This window comes from Microcebus murinus, chromosome 18, assembly GCF_040939455.1.
Source record: "Microcebus murinus isolate Inina chromosome 18, M.murinus_Inina_mat1.0, whole genome shotgun sequence".
NCBI lineage: Eukaryota > Metazoa > Chordata > Mammalia > Primates > Cheirogaleidae > Microcebus > Microcebus murinus.
Genome location: NC_134121.1, coordinates 5,288,538 through 5,315,218, shown reverse-complemented (window position 1 = coordinate 5,315,218; position 26,681 = coordinate 5,288,538). Strand labels below are relative to the sequence as shown.

The window sequence follows — 26,681 nt, the reverse complement described above, 5'->3', positions numbered from 1 at the left end:
ATTTTCACATACACTTCTTGTGAATTCACTGCTTTCTGGCATTCTTAGAACTCAGGTTAAGAAACTCTGCTGTAAGAACATGGCCTGATGTCAGACTTAGCTACAACAAAAACAAATTTTGGGAACTTGAGGTTAGACTATCTGTCATGACTCACCCATTATAACCCTTCATTCTTACCTTATAATAGGTGTACAAGTGTCAAAAATATAGATTCTGTCCTACCTATATCTTCATCTACATTTTAGGTACCTTGCCTACCCTCTAAAATATTTTTGAGACTCACATATTATTTTGGCTACTGAGATATATACAAATGAAAACATCTACCACAAAGATATCTCGTGACTTGTCTGACATGACTTACCCATAATTCTATGTAAATACATAAATCTGTTTGATTTACTGAAAGAAAGAGTTTTAAAAATCACTAGAGAGAAGGCCGGGCACGGTGGCTCACGCCTGTAATCCTAGCACTCTGGGAGGCCGAGGCGGGCAGATTGCTCGAGGTTGGGAGTTCGAAACCATCCTGAGCGAGACCCTGTCTCTACTAAAAAAATAGAAAGAAATTAATTGACCAACTAAAAATACATATACAAAAAACTAGCTGGGCATGGTGGCACATGCCTGTAGTCCCAGCTACTCGGGAGGCTGAGGCAGGAGGATCGCTTGAGCTCAGGAGTTTGAGGTTATTGTGAGCTAGGCTGACGCCACGGCACTCACTCTAGCCTGGGCAACAAAAGTGAGACTCTGTCTAAAAAAAAAAAAAAAAATCACTAGAGAGGAAATATAATTTCTGCATCTTAACAAGCATTTTAAGGCCAGGTGCTGTGGCTCACACCTGTAATCTCAGCACTTTGGGAGGCTGAGTGGGAGGATCGCTTGAAGCTAGGAGTTTGAGACCACTTTGGGCAACATAATGAGACCCTGTCTCTACAAAAAAATAAAAAATAAAAATTATCAGGTTATGGTGGCACATACCTCCTGTCCTAGCTGCTCAGGAGTGTGAGGCGGAAGGATCGTTTGAGCCCAGGAGTTGGAGGCTGCAGTGAGCCATGATCACACTGCCCCACTCCAGCCTGGGTGACAGAGTGAGACCTTGTCTCAAAAAATTGCTTTAAGGTATATTTAGATAAAATGAAACATCAAGATCTCACTCAAAATAGCAGCAAAATTTAAAAATATATATATTTTGGAATAATCTCAACAAGAAGTGTGTACATCTTGCCTGTAAAAAGCTTTACTGAGGCTTCCTGTAGGGGTAGGCAACGTGTTCTGACACATGTGCTAGGCACAACACATAAAATAAATTGATAAATTGGACTTCATTAAAGCTAAAACTTTTGCTCAGCCAAAGCCACTATTAAAAGAATGAAAAGACAAACTACAAACTGGGAAAATATTTCCAAATATTTTCCAACAAAGGACTTTTATTTCAGATATAAAAAAGAACATTTAAAAATTAGCAGTAAAAACTTAAACAGCCCCATTTTAAAATGGGCCAAATATTTTAATAAACATTTCAAAAAACAGGTAATTAAACACATATAAAGATGTTTAACATCATTAGTCATTAGGAAAATGTAAATTAAAACCACTATGTGATACCACTACATGACTATTAGAATGGCTAAAATTAAAAAATAAACCTGACAATATCAAGTGCTGATGAGGATATGGAACAAATGGAACCCTCATGCATTGCTTTTGGGAATGAAAAATGGTATAGCCACTCTTAAAAACAGTTTGTTGGCTTCTTTTTTTGTTTTTTTATTTCAGCATCTTATGGGGGTACAAATGTTTAGGTTACATATATTGCCCTTGCCTCCACCCCAAGTCAGAGCTTCAAGCATGTCCGTCCCTCAGACAGTGCACACATCGTACTCATTATGTATGTATATACCCACTCCCTCCTCCCCCTCCCATCTGCCTGATGCCCGATGAATGTTATTCCTATATATGCATTTAGGTGTTCATCAGTTAAAACCAATTTGATAGTGAGTACACGTGGTGCTTATTTTTCCATTCTTGGGATACTGCACTTAGTAGCATGGGTTCCAGCTCTATCCAGGATAATACAAGAGGTGCTACATCACCATTGTTTCTTGTAGGTGAATAGTACTCCATGGTATACATATACCACATTTTATTAATCCACTCATGTATTGATGGGCACTTGGGTTGTTTCCACATCTTCGCAGTTTTGAATTGTGCTACTATAAACATTCGAGTGCAGATGTCTTTTTTATAGAATATCTTTTGTTCTTTTGGGTAGATGCCCAGTAATGGGATTGCTGGATCAAATGGTAGTTCTACGTGTAGCTCTTTGAGATATCTCCATATTGCTTTCCACAGAGGTTGTACTAGTTTGCAGTCCCACCAGCAGTATATGAGTGTTCCTATCTCTCTGTATCCACGCTAACATTTATTGTTTTGTGACTTTTTGATGAAGGTCATTCTCACTGGGGATAAGTGGTATCTCATTGGGGTTTTGATTTGCATTTCCCTGACGATTAGAGATGTTGAGAATTTTTTTGTTGGCCATTAGTTTATCTTCTTTTGAAAAGTTTCTGTTTGTTTCCTTTGCCCACTTTTTGATAGAGTTGTTTGATTTTTTTTCTTGCTGATTTTCCTAAGTTCAAAATAGATTCTAGTTATCAACCCTTTATCGGATTGTAGCATGTGAATATTTTCTCCCATTCTGTAAAGTTGTCTGTTTGCTCTCCCAACAGTTTCTCTGGCTGTGCAGAAGCTTTTTAATTTGATCAGGTCCCATTTATTTTGTTGTTGTTGTGATTGCCTTTCGGGTCCTCTTCATAAATTCTTTGCCTAAGCCAATGTCTAGAAGAGTATTTCCAATGTTTTCTTCTAGAGTTATAGTTTCATGCCTTAGGTTTATCATAGGGTTAAATCTGTTATCCACCATGAGTTGATTTTTGTGAGGGGTGAACGGTGCAGATCCTGTTTCAGTCTTCTACTTGTGGCTATCCAGTTCTCCCAGCACCATTTATTGAATAAGGATTCTATTCCCCAGTGTATGTTTTTGTCTGCTTTGTCAAAGATTAGATGGATATATGAGGATGTTTTATATCTGGGTTCTCAGTTCTGTTCCATTGGTCAGTGTCCCTGTTCTTGTGCCAGTGCACTGCTGTTCTAGTTACTATAGCCTTGTAGTATAGTTTGAAGTCTGGTGAACTGATGCCTCCCATTTAGTTCTTTTTGCCTAGGGTTGCTTTTGCTATACAGGGTCTTCTCTGGTTCCATACAAAGCATAAAATTATTTTTTCTATATTTGTGAAAAATGATGTTGGCATTTTAATGGGGTTTGCATTGAATCTGTAGATCACTTTGGGTAGTATAGACATTTTAACAATTTTGATTCTGCCAGTCCACGAGCATGGTATGGTTTTCCACCTGTTTGTGTCCTCTGCTATTTCCTTCCTCAGTGTTTCATAATTCTCTCTGTAGAGGTCTTTTACCTCCTTAATTATTTGTATTCCTAGGTACTTTATTTTCTTTGTTGCTATTGTGAAGGGAATTGATTCTTTGACTTGGTTTTCAGTTTGACTGTTGTTGGCATATAGGAATGCTACTGATTCCTGTACATTGATTTTGTAACCTGAGACTTTGCTGAATTTATTTATTAATTCCAGTATTAATTCCAGTAATTTCATGGCAGAATCTTTGAGGTTTTCTAGGTATAAGATCATATCTTCAGCAAAGAGAGATAGTTTGGCCTCTTCTGCCCTCATTTAGATGCCCTTTATTTGCTTCTCTTGTCTAATTGCTCTGGCTAGGACTTCCCAAACCCAGCAGAAGAAGTTAAATTAATAAAATCAAATTATAACTAAATGAAATTGACAACAGAAAAACTTTACAGAAGATTAATAAAACAAAAAGTTGGTTCTTTGAAAAAATAAACAAAATTGACATGGCTTTGGCTAGCCTAATGAAAAGCAGAAAAAGAACTCTAATAAGCTCCATCAGGAATGATAAAGGAGAAATTACAACTGATGCCATGGAGATGCAAAATATCATCTATCAATAATATAAAAACCTTTATGCACATAACCTGGAAAATGTGGAGGAAATGGACAAATTCTCAGAAACACACAGCCTCCCTAGGCTCAACCAGGAAGATACAGAATTCCTGAACAGACCAATATCAAGTACTGAACTTGAAACAGCAATAAAAAATCCTCCTAAAAAGAAAAGTCCCATACCAGATGGTTTCACACCCGTATTTTACCACACCTACAAAGAAGAACTGGTGCCGATCCTGCAGAAATTATTCCACAACATCAAGGAGGAAGGAATCCTTCCCAACACATTTTAGGAAACCAACATAAGCCTGATAGCAAAACCAGGAAAGGATGCAACAAAAAAAGAAAGCTATAGACCAATATCCATTATGAATATAGATATAAAATTTTTCAATAAAATCTTAGCAAACCAAATTCAGGTGCTTCTCAAAAAAAAATAATGCATCATGACCAAGTGGGCTTCATCCCAGAGATACAGGGATGGTTCAACATACACAAATCTATAAATGTAATTCACTGCCTAAATAGAAGCAAAAACAAAGACCATATGATCCTCTCAATAGATGCAGAAGAAAACATTCAACAAAATTCAACACCCTTTTATGATAAGAACGCTTAACAAAATAGGCATAGACGGGCTTACCTAAAAATAATACAAGCCATATATGACAAACCCACAGCCAACATCATACTGAATGGAGAAAAATTAAAAGCATTCCTGCTTAGACTAGAACCAGACAAGGCTGCCCTCTATTACTGCTCCTATTCAACATAGTTTGTTGATTTCTTATAAAGTTATACATATACTTGTCAAATGATCCAGTAATCCTTCCTTGATATTTAGACAGAAGAAAAACTTACATTCACACAAACCCTCTGCCGAATGTTAATAACAGCTCTATTTATAATTATTGAAAACTGGAACCAACCCAAATGTCCCCCAGTAGGTGAATTGATAAACAAACTGTAGTGCTTCTCTGCAATAGAAAACTACTCAGCAATAAAAAGGGGCAATATATTGATGGGAGAACCCCTCATAGGCTATCTTCCAGCAAGACTGAGCCAGCTTGAATTGATCTCAGAAACATTGTGCTGAGTGAAAGAATCCAGTCTCCAAAGGTTATATATTGTATAATTCTATTTACATGGCATTCTTAAAAAGACAAAACTGTAGTGACAGAGAACAGATCAGTGCTTGCCAGGGGTGAGGAGAGGGTAAGTCTACAAAGTAATTACATGATATTGAAGTGATGAAACTTTTATATTCTGATATTGGTGGTGGTTACACAAATCTATACAAATATTGGGTTTCACAGAGTTTTACTCCAAAAACAGTCAATTTTACTGTACACTAATTTAAATATAAAATAAAAGCTTCACTGAGAAACATAAATGAAATTTGTATAAGCAAAAGCTGTATCATTTTCTCAGATTGATGAACTCAGTATAGTAAAATGTCATTTCTTCCTACATTAGGCCTTAAGTTTTATGAAATCCAAATTCCAACGGAAGTGAGGAGGGGAAGGGGACTTGATAAAAATATTCTATAATTCTTCAGTGCATTTGGAAAAATACACATTCACTAAAAATAGAACAGATAGGAAATTTAACATTAGATTTGAGACATGTAAAATTACATTATTAAAAGTCTTCTGATAATGCAAGAATAAACATAGAACACAATAGAAAAACTTCAAACACAAAATGAAGGTTGCATAGAATTTAGTATGTGATATAGGTAGTATATATCAGTACTGGATAAGTGGACGGTTACCTGTTCTTTATTGTTAGAAAAACGTGTTTAAAATTTGAACTCGACCGTAATTTAAAGTGAATTCCAAAAGGAATAAAATTGAAATCAAAGATGATATTTATTTAGTATTATGGTAAGAAAGACCTTATTTAGAAAATATCATAAAGTGAAAGCAAAAGTCATAAAGAAAAGGACTGATAGATTTTAAAACATTTAAAAATATGAAAAACACTATAAAAGGAAATGTGAACGGATAAACTGGAACATTTGTTACATAAAAGATAAGGGATAAATATCATTAATATAAAGAAAATGTTGAAGGTCTAAGCAAAAAATCCTCCCAGTATAAAATAATAGACAAAAAAATACATTAGCAAAAATGTCTTTTAAAAATCATATTTCTAGTAAATATCTACTAAAATGCTCACCAGTATTAAAATATTGAAGAATTTATTTTCCTATGCCATTGGCAGCAATTACAATATCATAATGCACAGTATGAATGGGTATGCAAGAAAACATGCACTTTAATATAAACAGAACTAAAATAATTTAAGTACTACATTAAGATTCAAAGCCAAAATATAAATACCTTCATAGAAGTTTTGCAGTATGGTTCAAAACCTTTTTAAGACATACATGTCTTCATTTGTACTTCAAGGAAATAATTAGACATGTGAATAAAATGTTGGACTTTGGAAACAACCTAAGTAACCAGCAATAGGGGAATCACTAAACACGTCATGGCTGCGGTCCCCAAGCCCTGTGCTGGACAGGTACTGGTTCAAGGCCTATTAAGAACCTGGTGTAGAGCAGGAGGCAGTGAGCAAAGCTCCGTCCCTGCTTACAGCTCCCCCTCGCTCGCATCACTGCCTGAGCCCCGCCTCCTGTCAGATCAGCACAGCGCTGGGGTCCTAGGGTGGCAGGGGAGCGGGAACCTACTGTGAACTGCACACGCGGGCATCTCGGCTGCGCGCTCCCTCTGAGAATCCCACGCCTGAGGATCCGAGGTGGAGCTGGGGCGGCGAAGCCAGCGCTGGGGAGCGGCGGCGAGTACAGATTGTCACTAGCAGAGAAGTTTGACTGCACAGTAAATGTGATGCACCTGCATCATCCTGGAACCACCCCCTTCCCCACCCTCTCTGTGGAAAAACTGTCTTCCATGAAACTGGTCCCTGATGCCACCAAGGTTGGGGACTGCTGCTTTATGGCATTTCATATCATCATGTGCTCGCAGCCATTGAAAATAAAGTAGATGTCTACTTAATGATAAGAATGGTGCTTCCTATTTATTCATAAGTGCAAAAAACAGTTTAAAATAGTGTATGGACAATATGATTTTATTTTATAAATAAGTTATAAAGATCTGCATAGAATGAGGACTAGATGGATGCATTTTAAAATGTACATCTGAGTGGTGGGTGGACAATTTTACTTTTTAGAATTTTTGTGCTCTGAATTTTCCAAATTTTCTATAATGAACCTTTTGGACTTGTGTAATTTGAATTATTTTTAATTTAATTTTTAAAAAGCCCATTTGGAAAGCAGGTCTTTTCTCCATGGTCTCACTCAAGAGTCTACGCTATTTTGTTTCCCTGTGCCGAAAGCAGAGGGATTTCTGATCTGTCACAGCTGTGAGACGCTGGTGACATCTCTGCGTTAGAAGCACCTAGTCCGTGTGGATTGCTTCGTTTGGAAAGAGCCGCTCCTGACGGCCCTGGGGCTGACATGGAGCAGGTGCCTGGTCCGTCTGCCTTGCTTTGCTTTGCGATGGCTTCTCTGCGTCCTGGGCATTTTCTTCAGGCCTGCCCTTCACAGCTCCGGTCCCTGGACAAGAGTGCAGATGAAGACCCGCAGACCGTATGTCTAAACATTTAAAAAGCTGTAAATCAAGCCAATAAGCTGTTGAATGAAATACTTTCTATTCTCCTATTTTGATAAATATTCTTTCCTAACAACGAAACAGAAAAATATGTTTGAATTCTATTGTTTTTATACATCTGAAAGTTGGCAAATTACCAGAGGTGACTCAATTTAATTATTTTTGCTCATTTGTGTAGTCTGTGATGGGCTGGCCATGTTGGGATGAGTAATAAGCTAAAGACATTCATAGACCACGAACTATTATTAATAGATACTTAGCACAATTTATTTTTCATCTTTTAATTTCAGCAAAACGCTAATTATGTTACAATCGAGATTCTTATACTAATTTTGTTCTATCGACAGTAATGGTCTAAAGCAGTGATGACAATGTTTTCTGAAAAAGTCCGGATAATGGATATTCTGCAGGCCGTGTGATCTCTGTCCCAGCACTCAAGCCTGCTGTTGTAGCCCAAAACCAGAGGAAGACAAAACACAAGTAAATGGGCATGGCCAGGTTTCAATAAAACTTTACTTATAAAAATAGCTCACCATTACCACTATCTAATTCCAGATCATTTTCATCACCTCAACAGGAAACAACTACCTGTTAAGCAGTTACTCCCTCTCCCCTATCCTGCCCCTCAGCCCTTGGCAACAACTAATCTGCTTTATGTCCCTACAGGTTTGTTTATTTTGAATGTTTAATATAAATAGAATCACACAATTTTAAAAAAGCTATATTTGGTCTATGGGCTGTATTTTGGTGGCCCCTGATCTGAAGGATTTTTGAAATACAGTTGTGTACGTTTGAATATATTTTGATGAAAATGTAAATTAAGGTAAATGTTAAATTTAAGAAATTCGTTATTTCCATATGTTTTAGAAGTTATTTTTCTTCTAAAGTATTTCAACTTGTCTATCAAAATCCAAAGGCAAGATACAAATTATCATTAATAACTCAGATAATTTGAAAGAGTATTTAAAATGGACTTTTGATTAATTTTTTAAATTGTAATTAAATCTTAACCATTTTGATAAAATTAGAACCGTTCTCTATTCTAGCTTTCAACATATATCTAGTTGCTAATAGAAAGAATCAGTATCATGCTGCACCTGTTTCACTTAGACCTATGTACCTGCAAGTTTCAGAGCAGCATCATTTGCTTCATGATGCGAAAGGCCCTCTGCCTCCACATGCAGCTCTTGTGAGTGCCACCATGCGTGAGTACCTCTAGGACCACGGACTGAGACAGGACAAGCAAAGGAATGAACTCTCAGTAAAACTAGAAAATGATAATTTTACATCAAGAAACTATTTCTTGCTATCTGATTATGAAACATTTGGTAAGTTATTTAATTTGTGTTTTCTCTTAGCTAACTTCCCTCACTCAAATCCTTCCTGAAACTGGAAGCAATGTCCATCCTCAGTGTTGGCAGCAACACAAGCCATGTATCCTCTCGGCATTTGGACTTTTTGTTTTGAAGACACAGGGCAAGAGGTTTGGAAAAGCATGTCCCTGGGCCTGAATAGCATGAGTCACGAGAGGGAAGTTTAGGGTTACCAGCTGCACTAGGCTAATGCTAGAGTGACACTTTCTGTAACAAATTTGTATTGTGTGATTTGTGGGACCTGCTAATTGTGGGACTTAAAGTGAGAGCCCTTCTCTTCTGTCCTGAATGGATCCATGGCTTTACTCTTTCACAGCGGAGCATAACAAAGCTGCCCTGGTAGAGTGTGTGGAAGGTACACTCACGGATTGCTTCCCCGAAGTTTGTTTTGTCTGCTTGCCTCATGTCCTGATGATGTCATTATTTGGGGGGTTTGTTTTATATCATAAGAGTGATGAATAAAAGGTTATTTTGGAAGTTCTGTTGTGATCTTAGTGAGACAAAGTATGTATTATTTTCTACCGTTCAAAGTCAAGCTGAGATATTTACACAGGGCACCGATCGCTGATTTTAGAGAAAATACCCAGGCAGCTTCACGCCGCGTTTTCTGTTTATACTTAAAAGATGTGTTGATTTAGCACTCACTCTGTGTCCAGAACCTAACAGACAGGATAAAACAAACAGGGAAAAAAGGGATGAGCAAACACAAACCCCACCGTGGCCAACATGTACCAAGGAGCCTTCCTGAAAGCTCCGGCTTGCCCTGGCCATGCCGCTTTCCTGGCTCCCCCGCCCCGTGGCCCCGTGGCCCGTGGCCCCCGTGGCCCCCGTGGCCCGTGGCCCCGTGGACCGTGGCCTCCGTGGACCGACCGTGGACCATGGACTGTGGCCCGTGGCCTGTGGACCGTGGACTGTGGCCTGTGGACCGTGGACTGTGAGGACCATGGCCCGTGGGGGGGACCGTGGCCCCGTGGACCGTGGACCGTGGCCCCCGTGGACCGTGGCCTGTGGACCGTGGCCTGTGGACCGTGGACCGCCATTTCCAAGCGAGGAGAGCTGTCCCCAGCTCCCGCCGCGCATGCACGCCCGGATGGTCAGGTGACGGGCTCAGCTAGGGGCCGCCGCAGAAGCGGGTGGCGCAGCTCTCCACCATGGGCGGCAGTCGGGCGCGGTTGGCCCCGCAGGCGGGGCGGGAGGGCGCAGGAGGCCCACCTCACCTCCCGGATCGCCGCGAGCATGGAGCGCCGTCGCAAGGTCAGGCCGCCTGAAGAAGAGCCATTTCTCCTTCTGACCGCGCCCCAGTGCAGAGACTGCGCGCCCCGCGCACGAGTTCTACTTTCCCGGACCGAAATGGCGAGGTCGTCAAGCCCGCCGCGCTCGGTGTCTAGAATTAAGGCAGAGTGACAGAGCCGAGGAAGAACAGCCAGGCCGGGGCAGCCCGACCCAAGGCCAGCTCTGCCCACTCGCCGCCACTCGCTTCTCAGACCCGTCGGCGCGCCGAGGTCCTCCCTCCGCCCTCCTCCCTGCTCCCTCCGCCCTCCGCCCTCCTCCCTCCGCCCTGCTCTCTCCGCCCTCCTCCCCCCTCCCTCCGCCCTCCTCCCTCCGCCCTCCTCCCTCCGCCCTCCTCCCTCCGCCCTGCTCCCTCCGCCCTCCTCCCCCCTCCCTCCGCCCTCCTCCCTCCGCCCTGCTCTCTCCGCCCTGCTCTCTCCGCCCTCCTCCCTCCGCCCTCCTTCCTCCTCTCACCGCTCTCCTCCCTCCTCCCTCCGCCCTCTTCCCTCCTCCCTCCGCCCTCCTCCCTCCGCCCTCCCTTCTCAGACCCATGGGTGCGCCGAGATCCTCCCTCCGCCCTCCTCCCTCCGCCCTCCTCCCTCCGCCCTGCTCTCTCCGCCCTCCTCTCTCCGCCCTCCTCCCTCCGCCCTCCTCCCCCCTCCCTCCTCCCTCCGCCCTCTTCCCTCCTCCCTCCTCCCTCCGCCCTCCCTTCTCAGACCCATGGGTGCGCCGAGGTCCTCCCTCCGCCCTCCTCCCTCCGCCCTCCTGGCCTAGGCGCCCTGCTGCGTGGGGAGGGCGCAGCTCTCCTGCCGCCGCAGGGTCTTCTCTTTGCTCTCCTGCCTTCTTTCCGCTCTTCTGTCTCGTCGCCCTGTAATCAGTTTCTCCCCCTCTCTCTTTCTGACACACACGCACACACACACACATGCACGCACACGCACGCACACACACGCACGCACACTTCTAAGGGCTTCTAAATATTTATCAGGCTTTAGATTCTGACTAATTTAATTGTGTTTGATTTCTGCGTATGTATTTGTGGTCATTGTATAGCTTTACATTGTCATTAAGTCTTTTTTTTTTTTTTGAGACAGAGTCTCACTCTGTGGCCCTGGGCTACGGTGCCGTGGCGTCAGCCTTGCTCACAGCAACCTCAAACTCCTGGGCTCAAGCGATCCTCCTGCCTCAGCCTTCCAAGTACCTGAGACTACAGGCATGCGCCACCACGCCTGGCTAATTTTTCTATTTTTAGCAGAGACGTGGTCTCCCTCTTGCTCAGCCTGGTCTTAAACTCCTGACCTCAAGTGATCCTCCTGCCTCAGCCTCCCAGAGTGCTAGGATTACAAGCATGAGCCACTGTACCCAGCCAAGAATAATTCTTTAAGACTTATTTTTTTCCTGATTTTAGATGTCCTCTTCTTTTATTTAAATGCACTAGCTTTTTTGTTTTTTGTTTTTTTGGTTTTTGGGTTTTTTTGCTTTTAATTTTGCTCTATGTATAGTTCAGTTAAAATGAACCTTTAAGTTTTTTTCTTCCCAAAGTTACGTGGGTTTTAAGTCTTCTGAACCATTGTGTATTTAAAAATGTTATTTGTGACTTCAAATGAAATAAAACTTAGCCAAGTATAGAGATCGTTTTCCCTTTAAACTTTTCCTACCCGTGGACACTTATTACCGAGGTGTACGGCCAAACTCCCCTGCACCCTCTGCATTTGTCAGTAGCCTGGTTGCCCACCACCTGTTTCTCCTTCTGTATAGAATACCTGTGGAATACTTTCTTTATTCTCAAACTCCAAAAAATTTGCTAGTATTTTTCACAATGTGGCTCCCTGTCAAGGCCAGGACTAGAGTGAGGCAAGAGTAGCACCTAGCATAAAAATAAATTAAAAAAATAAGGAGGTGCTCACTCTCAGTGCAGTGGATGTTACTTTTCGCTCGGCTCACAACAGACGTCTGCATCCAGGGACGGCCCCTGTGTTCCTGGCTCTTCCAGATGGTTTCTTAGGTCTGACTGTCTCACAGACTCTGACGTTATTAGGTTGTCTGTGAATTTTAGTTCTCACGGTTGCGAGGTGGTTTTTCTGCATATTCTTTGCTATTTTGATAGGACACTGGGAGAAACACACCAGCTCCGGAGAGGCAGACACCACTCTAGAACAGAGTCTGGGAGAACGTCTGCAGGGTTAGAAATGACACTTCAAATCTGTGGATACAGGAGTTCCGCAATGAAGCCAACCTAGAAAGGGAAGATCAGGAAGTGAAGCGATGGGTGAGCTTTGTAAGAGTGGGTGGATTTTTAGTGTTTCTGAGAGTCAACGAATGGGGCGACGTGTGGAGTTGCTTGGGAAACCCCAAGCTCCGACTCACACGTGAAGGCTCATTACTTGAATCTACGGCCAAGGTAGCTCTTGCCCTTCCCCTCCCAGCACGGCCTGACCACAGGCGACTGGCCTGTCTCTCCGCAAGCGTCCCCAGCCTCCGCACCGACAGTCCTCGACGCCTCTCCCTGGAGTCCAAGGAATGCCATGCTGTCTTCTTGAGACATGCTCTGGTGTGCATGATGCCATAAAGCCCGGTGAGAGAAAGACCATTTTTGTCTCTTTCGTGACTTGATGGGCCAGAGTCTGAGAAAGAACCTGCCATCAGCGGCCCTGGAAAGCGGCGGCCCCAGGGCTGACGGGCCAGGCCGAGGCCGAGAGCTGCACCTGCAGACTCCGCGCGCAAACGCGCCAGGCCCCTCTTCCACAGGCGCCACTCCCACAGCGACTGAAGGGCGTTTGCCTCCCAGCCAGTGGGGTCCCACATGACAACAGCAGGAAAAGAAATACGATGTGAGGGGGCTGGCGCCGGGGACAGCACGCAGAGCCCCCGCAGTTTCCCCGCTCCCACGGCGCTCGCCCTCGGGCCTCACAGGAGCTGCCCTCTCGCCTAGCCATGAAAAGAGCGCGCCTTTCCTAGTGTTTTCTGCTGCTGGAGGCTTCCAGAAATAGACACATGATTCTGTTTGATTGCATAGATTTTTTAAAAAATAAGTACACATACATGGGCCAGATTTATTTATTTCTCAATAAATCACAACTCAGGACTTCCCCTTGCAACACGGCGGCACGGTGCAGAACACAGCACTGAAAGCATGAGAGGCGCATTGCCTGTCCGCGAGGTTTCGGAAAGGGGCTTCGTGCTCTGAGATGAATAGGAAGGGAGCGCAGGGAATACGCCTACATTTTGGCAGAACATCAGCAACCCCCAGTAACATCAACTGAAATTAACTCTCATGTTGCCTGGGTGTTTGGGTAGGTTGGAGGGATTTGCACTTGAGAGCTAGATGGACTTGGAGTCTCAGGCCGTCCCTGGTCATGACCATGTGTCTTTGGACAGGTCACATTGTCTCTCTGAGCCTGTTCCTCATTTTTGAAATGGGGATAATAATTCTAGCTTCTCGTTGTTGTGGAATTCAAAAAACAATACGTCATCAGATCTTGGTGTATGGTAAATGCTTAATAAGTGTTTATTTGCTTCTGTCTTCATCATGTTCTTCCTTAGGACCCTGACCTTGACTATGGCTGCCCTGGATCTGCTGTGTTTCATGCAGCCCTGTCCATGAACTTTGTCTACTAGGTGTCACATACTATGTTGATGTTTCAGGCACAAAGGGAGCACAGAGTAGAGACGGATCTCCCTGATCTCATACTTGCCTGATGAAATACAATGAGACCACTCAGCACATGGACTTCCTGGTCTTTCTGCTGCCCCCAAGCACTAGGGAAATGCCAGGCTAGCCTTCATTTGAACTAACCTCAGCGCTTTCTCTTGGCATCAATTATTTGAACTGTGTTCTTTCAGACCTCATTGATTTTGAAGTCAATTCTCTTGATGCAGAATTGCCTTGCCTAATTATTTATACAAATCTCTCGATTTGGTTGGTGGAGCCACACTTGAGAACAGAGCAGCATGAAACTGTGCAGAACTTTAAACTCGACAAGTTAATAATGAATTAGGTCCCTTGCCATACATGAAATCTTAGAGGTGGAAAATCCTGGAGACACTGAGGACAATAAACTTATTTTGCTTATAAAGAAGTCGAGGTCCAGGGAACTAAAGAGATTTGCCCAAGATCACATGACTTATTAATAGCAAAATCAGAACTGAAATCCATATTCCTATTCCCAGGCTTGGGTTTCCTGTAAAACTATGTTGTCCTCGTGGAAACATGTGATCCATCTGTGCCATATTTCAGAGGAAAACGAGTAATATTTTGTCTCCACTAGAGTCCTTAGGAAGAAATCCAAAGTTTTTTTTTTTTCAAAGTAGCACCAACTGTACGGAAAGAGAAACTTAATTTTTTTTACCATGTTTGGGGAAAGAGGAAGCTAATTCCTTCTTCAAAATATCTGTTTGTTTTAGTACCATTGTTATTGTTTTCCACCTTTCTTCCACACTGTTCCTGCCATGAATCAGGAATCAGCCCCATCAGTTCTCCCTGAAACATTTCTCTTGTTCTCACCCACACTGCCTTTCCCACTAGCAGCACTCCAGCCCAGGTCTGCAGCTCCTCACGTTTGCATTGCATCAGAGGAGCCTCGTAAGGCATTGAACACCTGCATTCTTTTGTCCTGCTCTGTTCTCACCGGAGCATGCCCCAGACTGAATGCACCGCCGACGTTAATCATGCCATCCTCTTTTCAGTGTCCTTTCATACAGTTCCCAATTCAGGCAGACCCCAATTCTGTCATCTCACCTGCACTCAGTTCAGAGGGCAGGTCTCCCAGGATCTTTGCAGCTGCCTTCTGGGTCACTCTCCCAGGTCCTCCTGCTCTCCATCTGTTGAATTGGCGCCATCCAAGCCATTGTCTGTATGTTCTTTTCCTAATCCTCTCTGGCTGCTGCTTTTTTTCCGTCCGATGCCATGGAAAGAGGCTGACACGAGCACTGAGAGGCCCACCCACCACCTACCGTACCCTGGCCGTGAGGGCTTCACCATGCCATTAGGCCTCTCTGAATCTCAGCTTCCCTGTCCGAAAATTTGGGGATCATAATTGCCTACCTTATCTCTCTATGGCTGTGTAAAGATTAATGAGAAAGTCATTGCTAAAATGTCTTGCACGCACAACCCATTCTTCAGTTACCTATCTTTTTGCGTTCACACTCTTGAGACACATCCCCTACGACGGCAGCCTGCCAGTACCGGTCCATGGCCTGTTAGGGACGAGGCCGCACGGCAGGAGGTGAGCGGTGAGCCAGCGAGGCCGCATGTGCATTTACAGCCGCTCCGGTGGCGGTGGCGAGCATCTCTGCAGCAGCTCCGCCTCGCTCAGATCCGCAGCAGCATTAGATTCTCGTGGGAGCACGGGCCCTACTGGGAACCGCGGTGAGGGATCCAGGCTGCGGCTCCTGATAACAATCTGAAGCCCGATGACCTGAGGGGCAGCGGGGCGGCCACGCTGGCTGGGGCGCAGCTGCAAGTACAGATGACCATTCGCAGGAAGGTCTCACTGCACAGTGAACGTGAGGCACTTGAATCATCCCCACGCCATCTCCCCCAGCCCCTTTCTGTGGAAAAATTGTCTTAGTCCCTGGTGCCAAAAAGGTCGGGGACCGCTGCTCTATGGTAAGGTGCACACCACTGCACTCGTAGTGCCAGGATGATGAGACACCCGCTTGTGGGGCAGCTGCTGTTCTCATAACTTTTCTGGGGTGGGGGGAAGGCGGTCACAGAGAGGACCCCTGGCTCCTCAGTAGGTGAGCTTCACTTCTTTTCCTTTGTGATCTGTATTTCCACAAATTGGAGATATAGTTGGTTTAGCAAATGCCCTTCAAGAAAAATGCATGCATTTCTTGGAGCATTATAGGAAATTGGTCCATTTATTTTTCATAAGCATAGTAAAATTTTTATTCGAGTTATAACATAAATATAGAAAAGGACACAAATCCTGGAATACAGCTCAATGAATTTTCACAAAACAGATACACTTGTGTAACCAGCACCCAGATCACAACTTGGGATATTTCCATCAATCTAGAAGCCCTTCTCAGGCCCCTCCTAGTCACAAATTCCCCTAAAGGTAACCACTATGTTGACATCAAATGAGATAGATTAGCTCGGCCTGTTTGTGCACATTTCATACAGGAACTCGTGCAGCATGTACTCTTGGCTATGTTTGTTAACATTGTGAGGCTTGGCCTCAAGTTTATGTCATTAATTCTGTTTGCTCTATAGGATCTCATTGTGTGTGTATATACTTCTATTTTTGAAAGGCTTGAATTTGGGATTATTAGGATTATCCATGAACATTTGTGAACATGGTGAACATGTGTATGATTTCTGTTGAGTGTATTTCTGGCAGTTAAATTGCTGGGTCATAGTGTTTGCACATGTTCAGTTTTGGTAGAGAGCGCCAAACAGTTTTCTAAAGTCATTTGCCAATTTAGTCTCCAAGCAACAAAGGGCCAGTTCCACGTCCTCAACCACACCCAGAATTCTCTATTGTTTTTATTCTAGATAATTAGGTGGATGTGTCATCATATGGTATTGTATTTTAATTGACATTTCCCTGATGGCTAATGAAGTTCAGCACATTTTCATGCATTTGTTGACTATTTGGATACTGCATTTTAATTAATTAATTTTCCCTGTTAATTTTAGTTGACATGTAATAATTGTACATATTTATGGGATACTGAGTGATATTTTGTTACTTGTATACAATGTGTAATCTTAAAATCAGGGTAGTTAGCATATCCATCACTTTGAATATTTATCATTTCTTTGAACTGTGAACATTCAAAATCTTCTCTAGATTTTTGAAAATATGAACCAAACTACTGTCAATCATATTCACTCTACAGTGCTACAGAGCACTAGAACTTATTCCTCCTAATCTAGCTGTAATTTTGTATGTACTATCTTTTGTATGAAATGCCTCTTCAAGTCTTGCACCCATTTTTCTTTTATGCTGTCTAATTTTTTAAAACATATTGATTTGTAGAAACTCTTTATATTTCATGGATATGACTCTTTTGTCAGATTTTGTATTTTCTTTATTTTCTTCCATTCTGAGTTTTAACTTTTTACTAGCTTAAAGGTATCATTTGAGAAACAAAAGTCCTTATTTTTAATATACTCCAAACCATCTTTTTTATAGTTATGGTTATTCCTTTAAGAAATTTAAAAAAACTTTGCCTCCTTCAACATCCTTAAAAGCTATTTACCTAGGTTTCCTTCCAAAAGTTTCATTGGTTTACTATTCGTACGTATTTATATCTGCAGGCAATCTGGAATTAATTTTTTTCAATAGCTAGAGGCAAAGGTCAAGATTTATTTTCCCATATGAATAAACCAACTGACCAAACACTGTTTATTAAAAATACAATGGGGAAGGGTAATAAGGTGGGTTTTTTTAGAAAGAAATACTTCCAGCGAGGACCTGTAGAAATTTCAGAGGAAGAGCGGGGGAACAAAGAGGCAATGTGAGGCTAGTGGGAATTCATGAGAAATAGCCCCAACTGATAAGAAGGGCAAAGCACAGGAGGTGGCTTTTTGTTTAAGTTCTTTCTTGCACATATTAGATACACGATGCATGTGTGTTGAGTGTCACGGGGCCCCTCCCGGTGGCGGCCTGAGGGCAGAGGTGCAGTGGCGCAGTCCAGCTAGCGTCCGGCCTTGCCTCCCGGACCGCTGGCGAGGCCCAGCCGTGGCCGCAGGCCTCTCGTCTCAGGAAGGCAGCGGTGGGGAAGCGCGCTGGGTCCTTTTAGCACTCACACTGGCTGCTGACGTGGCTTAGGGCTTGAATATAAAACAACAAACTGTTTAGCATACCTGACAGGGCTCCTTGGCCGTAACAGTCCCCGCACCGTAGGTGGACGGCCGCTCGGGCAGCTCTGGGCCCTCAGAGGCTGACCCAGGGTGACACGTCAGATCCACAGTGACATCCTCCGCACAGCGGGTGGCATGGTGTCAGAATCAAATAGACGTGTTGCCAAGCAGTCTCCTTCTTGGCATAACTATACCCCAGGCCATGGAAGGAAAGGGAATTCCCTTAAAAACTGAGCTCATCTCTGTCACACCATAATGAACCAGTCTCTGTCCTTCCAATGAACTTGGCCAGCTCATGGCTTTCCCATCAGGCATCCTCACCGTCTCGGCGTAAATGGGCAGGTGTGTGGATGCCCAGGAATATGTGAGGAAGGTCTACACGATCTCCTCTGGCGCCCTCCTTAGCTGACCGAAATGGGGTTCCACTGGGATTGGGAATTCAGAACACGGGCGTGGCTCTCCTAAGAGCAGTGCTTTGGTGCGTTCCCATAGTAACAGCCAGGCTGACACTTCATTGCAGTGTGGGTTTCTGGACCTTTGTCTCGCTGTTTCTGGGGAGGGGACAAACTGAGCTCACGGGCCTTGGATCACTGGCTCACGAGCACCCAGCTGGCAGGGGGCACAGACCACAAACCCCCCTTTTGATTTCAGATCAGCTCCACAAAATCTCATAAATTATTGTATTTCCCTTTTAGTTTAGCAAGAGGAAAGCAAAACCACTGCCTCCTTCAGTAGTACCTTGTTTTAATGTTTAATTATCCATAAGCCCAGAAAGACTCTTTTGTCTAACTAAATTCTATCATTGCCATTGAAGGGCTTGTCCTAAGTTCTGTTTTAAAAGAATTGTGGTAAAATATGCACAACATAAAATTTACCAACTTAACCATTTTTAAGTTCAGTCATGTAAAGTGCATACACATCGTTATGCAGTCGGTCTCCAGAACTCTTAATCTCATGAAACTAAAACTCTGTACCCATTAAGCAACAACTCCTTGTTCCTTGTCCCCACAGCCCCTGGCAACCTTCTACTTTCTGTCTCTGTAAATTTGACTGCTCCAGCTATATCATGTAAGTGGAGTCATACAATATTTGTCCTTTTGTGACTGGCATATTTCACTCAGTACAGTTTCCTGTCTTCAATGTTCATCCATGTTGCAGCATGTGTCAAAATTCCCTCCCCTTTAAGACTGAATGATATTCCATTGTATGCATGAACCACAGTTTTTAATCCATTCCTCCATTGATGGACACATGGGTTGCTGGACACATGGGTTGCTTCCATTTTGGGGCTATTGTGAATTGTCTTTGAGTTCTTTGAAGAGGAAGAGCAAACGTGCAGAAACTACCTCATAATAATCCTTAATTTGCTTGTGAAATCCCTTCTCACCCTTGTCTTCCTCAAGACAAAACAAATAAGCTTCTCTAATTTTTCCTTATAATATTGGTTTCTACCCATTTCCCCATCCCCATACCTACTGTAAATATCTCTAAATCTTGCTCACTATTTAGAAGTGAAGTTGGAATAGTCTACTATGCTTAGTCTGGAAATTAAGTCCTGCTAAGATCTGTCCCTCCCACCATCCAGCTGAATTTCTCTCTCCCCACTGTCAGCTCATCTTTCTTCAGGCAAACCTCATGTGTCTTCTCATTGCACAGACCTTCGGGGTTTCTACAAGCCTTTTATTATGTAACAGCGGGGTAGATGTCTCACTGCCCATTCCGAGCCGAAGCCCTTACACAGAGCAGAGTCACAGTGTGTACCTTATGCTGGTAAGGAAGAGCAATGTCCAAGTTCGAGCTAGACACTTTGAAATGCAGTGTTCTAATTCACATGTACATTCTGTTTTATGTGATAGATGAGCAGTTTTTTCAACATGAAAACCCAAATTGCAGTAAGAAAATGTATAAGGAAATTTAAAAGGAGATTGCAATTTAAGGAATCCTGTTGTGAGTTCTTTTGCAAAGCAACCATTCTCTACAACGTAAGCTTTATTAAGATTTTCATTTGTCGCTTCTTTCTTTTTGCAAAAAGTAGCTTTCAGGCAGCTTGTAGTTAAAGCTGACTCCCCAGCCCCACCCACGCTTCAGTCAGTTTTCCTCCCCCTGCAGGTGACAATCATTAATGTGTTTTTGTTTTGAAATTCTATTTTAGCTGTTTCCTCATGAAACGCCTCTTTTTTTGGATAGCTCTTTTCCCTACTTCACTGAAATTATTTAAAATAGGGGATTTTCCCCCGAGAGGCCCTAGCGGTGTTTGCTCTGGCCCAGCACGATCTGAGCTCCAGCCTCTGAGAAGGCCCTGGGCACCCTCCCCCAGCCCAGAGACGCCCGAGCAGAAGCTCCCACATAAAGTATGCTGTCTCTATTCTACTGGCCAAAATTCAAGAAAAGTAGTAAAAAGTCCAAGATTGTAGGAAAGGAAACAGGAATGCTGACTTTTAAAACAATCAAACAAATACACTTTCGTGTATTTGGTGTTTGCTTTTACAGCCCAAAACTTTGCCACATACTTGATCAGATTTCTTCCGCTGAGAAATCCCTACAGTCTCTGGATAGATCTCCTGGCTCATCTTACCCAAGGATAACCCACCCTTCCAAATTAGGTTGGCCTAGCCAGCTTGTCTGTTCTATGACTGGGGTCACCCGGAGATGAGTTCTGTGAACTCATGTCTCACGGTGGAATGGGTGTGGCATGGTGGCAGTTAGTGTCTCCCTTGTGGCAGCACCAAACTCTCTGGTCTTCCCTTACTCTTACCCAGACCTCCAGGTATATTTAAGGGATGGGGGAAAAGGTACGTTAAACATTATTTTGAAATAGGAATTGCAAATTTCTTTAAAAAATAAAAAAAAGAGCCACAGAAGTCAAATGTCTAATTATCACTTTCTCTCCCAAATAAAGCAAAGATAACCTGACTGAAATTACCAGAGAAAACAATAATAGGAGAAAACCCACATCATTAAAACTAAGGGAGCCACAGTGCCACCAGGTTGCCACAAAGACTAAAGAATTTGTGCCAGATACACTGCAGATGGGAGCTGAATATTCACAAATCAAATTAGATGATGTCTGCAACTGACTTTAAGATAATCCAGTTGGTCTGGTAGGGACAAGAAATGGGTAGGTTTATGGATGAAATTGGCCATCAGTTATGCATTTTTGAAGCTGGATGTAAAGTACTTCAGATTCATTTTACGTTTTTTCTACTTTTGTGTATGTTTGACTTTGTTGACAATATATATAGTTAGCAAATAGCATGGGGGGTAAAACTGTAGGGAACCAACAAAGGCAAACTCACAGTACACAAAGCCTGTCCTTTTATCACAAATGCAAAATAGAAAGTAACCACAAAATCATGAACAAAAATAACAAATCAACCATCATAATTAAAAATAAATACAACCCTAGATAATGCCTGCATCAAAAGGGACATCAGAATTACAAAATGAAATTGCTAAATGTCCACAAAGTTATGACAATGACAACAGTATATGTCAAAACTTAACGGAATTTGGCCAGTCTGTACTTAGAGGGAAAATAACAGCCTCAAAATGCTTTCACTACTTGAGAAGAGAGGTTGAAAATAGATGAAGCAAGCATTCAGTGAAATACGTTTGAAGGAGAACAACAAAGCATAGCTAAAAAAATAAATAAGGGGGAGGACATTAAGAAAGATAAAATGCAAATAAATGGATTAGAAAAGATCATCTAACCAAGAAGGCAGAAATAAAGGCAAAAACACAAAATTAAAGGGATATAACTATAACCGTAGCTATTCACTGGATGATTTTTAGAAAACTATTAATTGCCAAAATTGACACAAGACAGAGGATTATAACAGACTGATATGCGTACAAGAAAGTGAAAAGATATTTGAAGATCACACATCCCTTCCTACCCTCACTCCCAAAAGTGCCAGTATTAAATGGCTTTGAAGGTGATTCCCATCAAACTCCACAGGAATAGAAAATTATTTTTGTACTTAAACTTCTATAGAACACAAAAATACGAAACATTTCTCAACCTCTTTTCTTCATGAAATAACTCAGATTCTAACAATTGATTAAACTATTGAACAAAAGAAAAACTACAGGAACGTCTCATTTATGAATATGCATAGAAACTCCAAAACAAAATAATGACAAATCAAGTTTAGCATGGTATATTAAATGTATGGTATATAAAATATACTACCATCAAATGGAGTTTATTCCAAGAATAAAAGCAAATCCAATATAAGAATATCTAAAAGTTTGATTCTTCTTATCCATCGATCAAAGGACAAAATACACTGTCATTGTGATAAAGTCCCAAAATACATTTACTCTAATATCCATCCAAGCCATATCTATTATATTTCTTACAAAAATTGGAATTAGAAAGATAATGCCTTAGTATTGGAAAATGTATGTAATGAATAGTGCATTTAATGGCAGTATACTTAGGTTGGAAGAGCAAATAGGTTTTCTCTCTCCTGCTCATACTTTGGCTTGAGGCCCATTAGTAGGAAAGCATGCTTGAATAGAGAAGCAGTATCTGCTTTATCAAGGCTCCAGTGGGATTTTTTTTTAACATAACTAAATGATTTACCATTCATCAGGAAGAATAAACAGACAGAAATGGTCAAGAACAGGTTGAACACTATGGAGTTGGGATTTACTTTGACATACATGAAAATACACTGTAACATGATAATAACTTATAATTGGACCAATGTAGAAATGAATCAAAATATTTAGAATATGATAATGATGGTATTTCAAATCATTAGATAAAAGGTGAATTATTTAATGTATTTGTTACAGGAAAATTTATCAGGAATTATGAAGATAAGTATGTTGTGTATAATAATATGCTATAATAGTATGTTAAACATAATTACTTAGTTTATAAGAAAACTACAGGTAGGGCTCAGTTTAATACTAGCTCATAGCACTATAATTATGTTTATGACAATATTCTAATTCACCTAAAGAATTTGACCAAGGTGATTTTCTTATAGCATTGTGGATTAATAATAATCAAAACATTAAAAGTTAACATAGTACTTATCGGGTGCCAGGCAGTTTTCTAAGCTGTTGAGGTATACTAACTCATTTAATCATCACAACAATCATATGAGATAGGTAGTATTATTATTCTCCATTCAGTACGCGAGGAACCCGAGGTGCAGAGTGGTTATGCGACTTTCCCACGGCCAGCAAGTGGGAGCTAAGATTGCAGCGCGGGCGGTGTGGCTGCAGGCTGCGTGCACGCGGCCTCTGCGTGCCGGGAGCTCTCTGCGCAGTCGGGAAGGCGCTGTTCTCCAGGCTCCGACTCGCCTTCTTGCTTTCCTCAGGGACCCGCAGGAGGACCTTAGAGAAACGCGCGTCTCGCTCCTTCTAGCTTGCGCGAAGCTGCCTGCGCGTCCAGGCGGGCGGGTCTGCCCTGCCGCCCTCAGCGGACGCTACGGCCCGGCGGCCTCGCGGCCCCGCGCGTGTCTGCAGAGCGGCCCCGGGCGCTGCTCGCGGCCCCGCGCGTGTCTGCAGAGCGGCCCCGGGCGCTGCTCGCGGCCCCGCGCGTGTCTGCAGAGCGGCCCCGGGCGCTGCTCGCGGCCCCGCACGTGTCTGCAGCGCGGCAGTGGGAGGCGGCGGGGTCGGAAGCGCCGGCCTTGGGAGGCGGGGCAAAGGGCACGACCTGCTGACCCCGTGCTCTGTTTGCTCCTCCAGGGACCTGATGCCCAGAACCCTGGAGGGGCAGATCACCATGGAGAAGACGCCCAGCTACTTCGTGACGCGGGAGGCGCCCGCGCGCATCGCGGCCATGTCCAGGGACACCAAGCTCATCGTGGTGGTGCGGGACCCGGTGACGCGGGCCGTGTCCGACTACGCGCAGACGCTGTCCAAGCGGCCCGACATCCCCAGCTTCGAGAGCCTGACGTTCCGGAACAGGACGGCCGGCCTGGTGGACACGGCGTGGAGCGCCATCCACATCGGCCTGTACGCCAAGCACCTGGAGCACTGGCTGCGCCACTTCCCGCTCGGCCGCATGCTCTTCGTGAGCGGCGAGCGGCTCGTGCGCGACCCGGCCGGCGAGCTGCGCCGCGTGCAGGACTTCCTGGGCCTCAAGAGGATCATCACGGACAAGCACTTCTACTTCAACAAGACCAAGGGCTTCCCCTGCCTGAAGAAGGCCGAGGGCAGCGGCCGGCCGCACTGCCTGGGCAAGACCAAGGGCCGGCCGCACCCCGACATCGACGGCGACGTGCTGCGCAGGCTGCGCGACTTCTACCGGCCGCTCAACCGCAAGTTCTACCAGATGACCGGGCTCGACTTCGGCTGGGACGGATAACCACATAATTTAAAAAGAAAAAATAATATCAAAATATAATATATTTTTTTACCAATCGGTAGAGAAAAGACAGTTTAATATTTGTGCTCAAAGTATTTGTTTCAGTATTTTGTTCAATGAATGTTAAGAGATCATCCTTGCCCCCATCCCATCTCAATGTATAACCAACACCAAACATTTGGATAAACAGAAAAGAAAAACTTCATTCATCTAAAATACTTTCAGTTTTCATTTTTTATTTTGTGTTCTATATACCCAGTCATAAAGTATACGCATCAGTTGCCATTAAAATATTTTAAGAAGATCCTGAGGGTAAACATCTCTCTCTCTCTGTTTAAATACAAGGCCCTGATAAAATTGATATCTGCCCTTATGTTTGTTTTTCTTCTTTTTTCCTGTGCCTCTTTTTCTTAAATCATTTTCCAGTTCGTAACACAGTAGGTAGACCACTTCACAGTTTTCATAGTGCTTTCAACTACATCTTTTCAATGCTTATACTACTATATGGTGTAAGAGTATAGTAGGCAGAAGTTTTTATCCCCTTTTTACAGATAAGGAAAACTGAGTCTCAGGGAAGTTAAATGACTTATTTTAAGGCCAGCTGGTGGACCCTGGACAAAACTCAATCTTCCACTTGTTTCCTCTTTCATGCCACTTTTCCCAGGAGAATGGGAAGATAGACATCCGCACCTTTTGACATGGTTAGCTAGTTTTTGGATGATTTAGAAAGGGATAGAGAGGGTTTTCTATTGCTTTCCAAGTTCTCCCCTGACGGCACCCAGGCTCATTAAATGGTGTTCAAGGAAACCACTCAGACCTGGGCACGACCCAGTCTTGGCTCTTGGCTGATTAATGTATCCTGAGATAGGGAAATCTTGACTGGTTGATGCTTGATTGAATTTGAGAGAAATTATTAGATTCTTGTATAAGGACAAAATCTCCAGCCACGTTAGGAATAGGGCAAGATAAAATACTCATACAAGTGTGAATCTCATTTTTCTTTAACTTTTTTCTAAGTAAAGAAAATCTACCGTCTTTATAATATCTCGCTTCTAACCTTGGAGCTAATACTAAAAAAAATATAGCAATTTGTTTACAATGCTCTTATTTTTGATGGGTGGAGGACTATCATTTTGTCACTTTATTTTTTCACCATTTCCCATTCATACCAATTATAACCTAAAGTTCATTAGTATTTGGAAAATATTCTAGGAAATGCAGATGTGAGTAAAATGGTGGCTTTTCCTCTTCTGCCTTCTGTTCTTTACATCCCCTATTTAAATTGCTCAAATAAATCAATAGTTTATTAAGAGCATTTCTTTCCTCTCTGAGTGGGTATTAACAAGATTAGCATTAATGGGAATTAAATTGGTTTAGAGAGGAGCACATATGCACGAAATATATAAAACATTTATAATTAGTCTGTCAGCAACATTTATTACAGGTTTATACCCAAGAGGAAAATGTCTCCTATTTCATGGAAGTTTTCTTTATCAGCCAAAATAAAGGACCAGACACTCTAAAATAATATTCTTTTTCATTTCCAATGTTGTCAGTCAAAGAAACTAAAGTTGCTCTAAAATATGCAGTGCAATTTTGCATTTGGCATAGATGCTGCATCAGGTGATGTAAATAATTCTCGAGAAGCCTAATACAGGATTAAAATGGAGGGAAAAAATCTCAAGTTTTTAGATATTTTGTCATTGCTCCAAATCTTAGGATTTATTTGTTAATATTGCATTTACAGGAGTTAAGTAAATCCAGGTTGCCTTTTTCCAGTTGATTTCCTTCAAGTCTGAGCCCTCAATCTCCCAATGTTTTGTTCTACTTGAATCATCACTAGCTGCAACAAGATACTCATTTTAAATACTTCTCATCATTTCTTTTAACTCATTTTTTTTGTACTTCTGACTCTTGTAAGTGTTTGCTTGGCATTATGCAAAAGTGGCTTGCACAAAGAAGCAACTGCATTTAACAACTGCATTCAGCAACCTTCATTTTTGTGTGTGGAAGAAATAATAAAAGAACAGAACTGAGTGCAAAGAATCTCTTCTTACACATAGGTACTTGCGTTCAAATTATTTTAAAAATTAATGACTACAGAAACACTCCAGGAAAACCTTCAAACTTCTATCACTTCCTAGGAGTGTGAGAAGTAAAATGTATAAAGATCTAGAGTCAGTAGTCTTTAAGTTTTTCCAAGGACAGGAATATTCATTCATTTC

At 42.6% G+C, this 26,681-nt stretch overlaps 1 protein-coding gene across 1 annotated transcript in view; it reads left to right on the top strand.

Annotated features, from left to right (window-relative positions):
- The window catches only part of HS3ST3A1 (heparan sulfate-glucosamine 3-sulfotransferase 3A1), a 101,082-nt gene extending 74,622 nt beyond the window's left edge, over positions 1-26,460 (top strand). The window contains exon 2 of the mRNA XM_012747964.3: positions 23,835-26,460. Coding sequence (XP_012603418.1) covers positions 23,835-24,456 — 622 coding nt within the window. The 3' untranslated portion in view covers positions 24,457-26,460. The remainder of the gene's footprint in view (positions 1-23,834) is intronic.
- Positions 26,461-26,681: the final 221 nt, after the last annotated feature.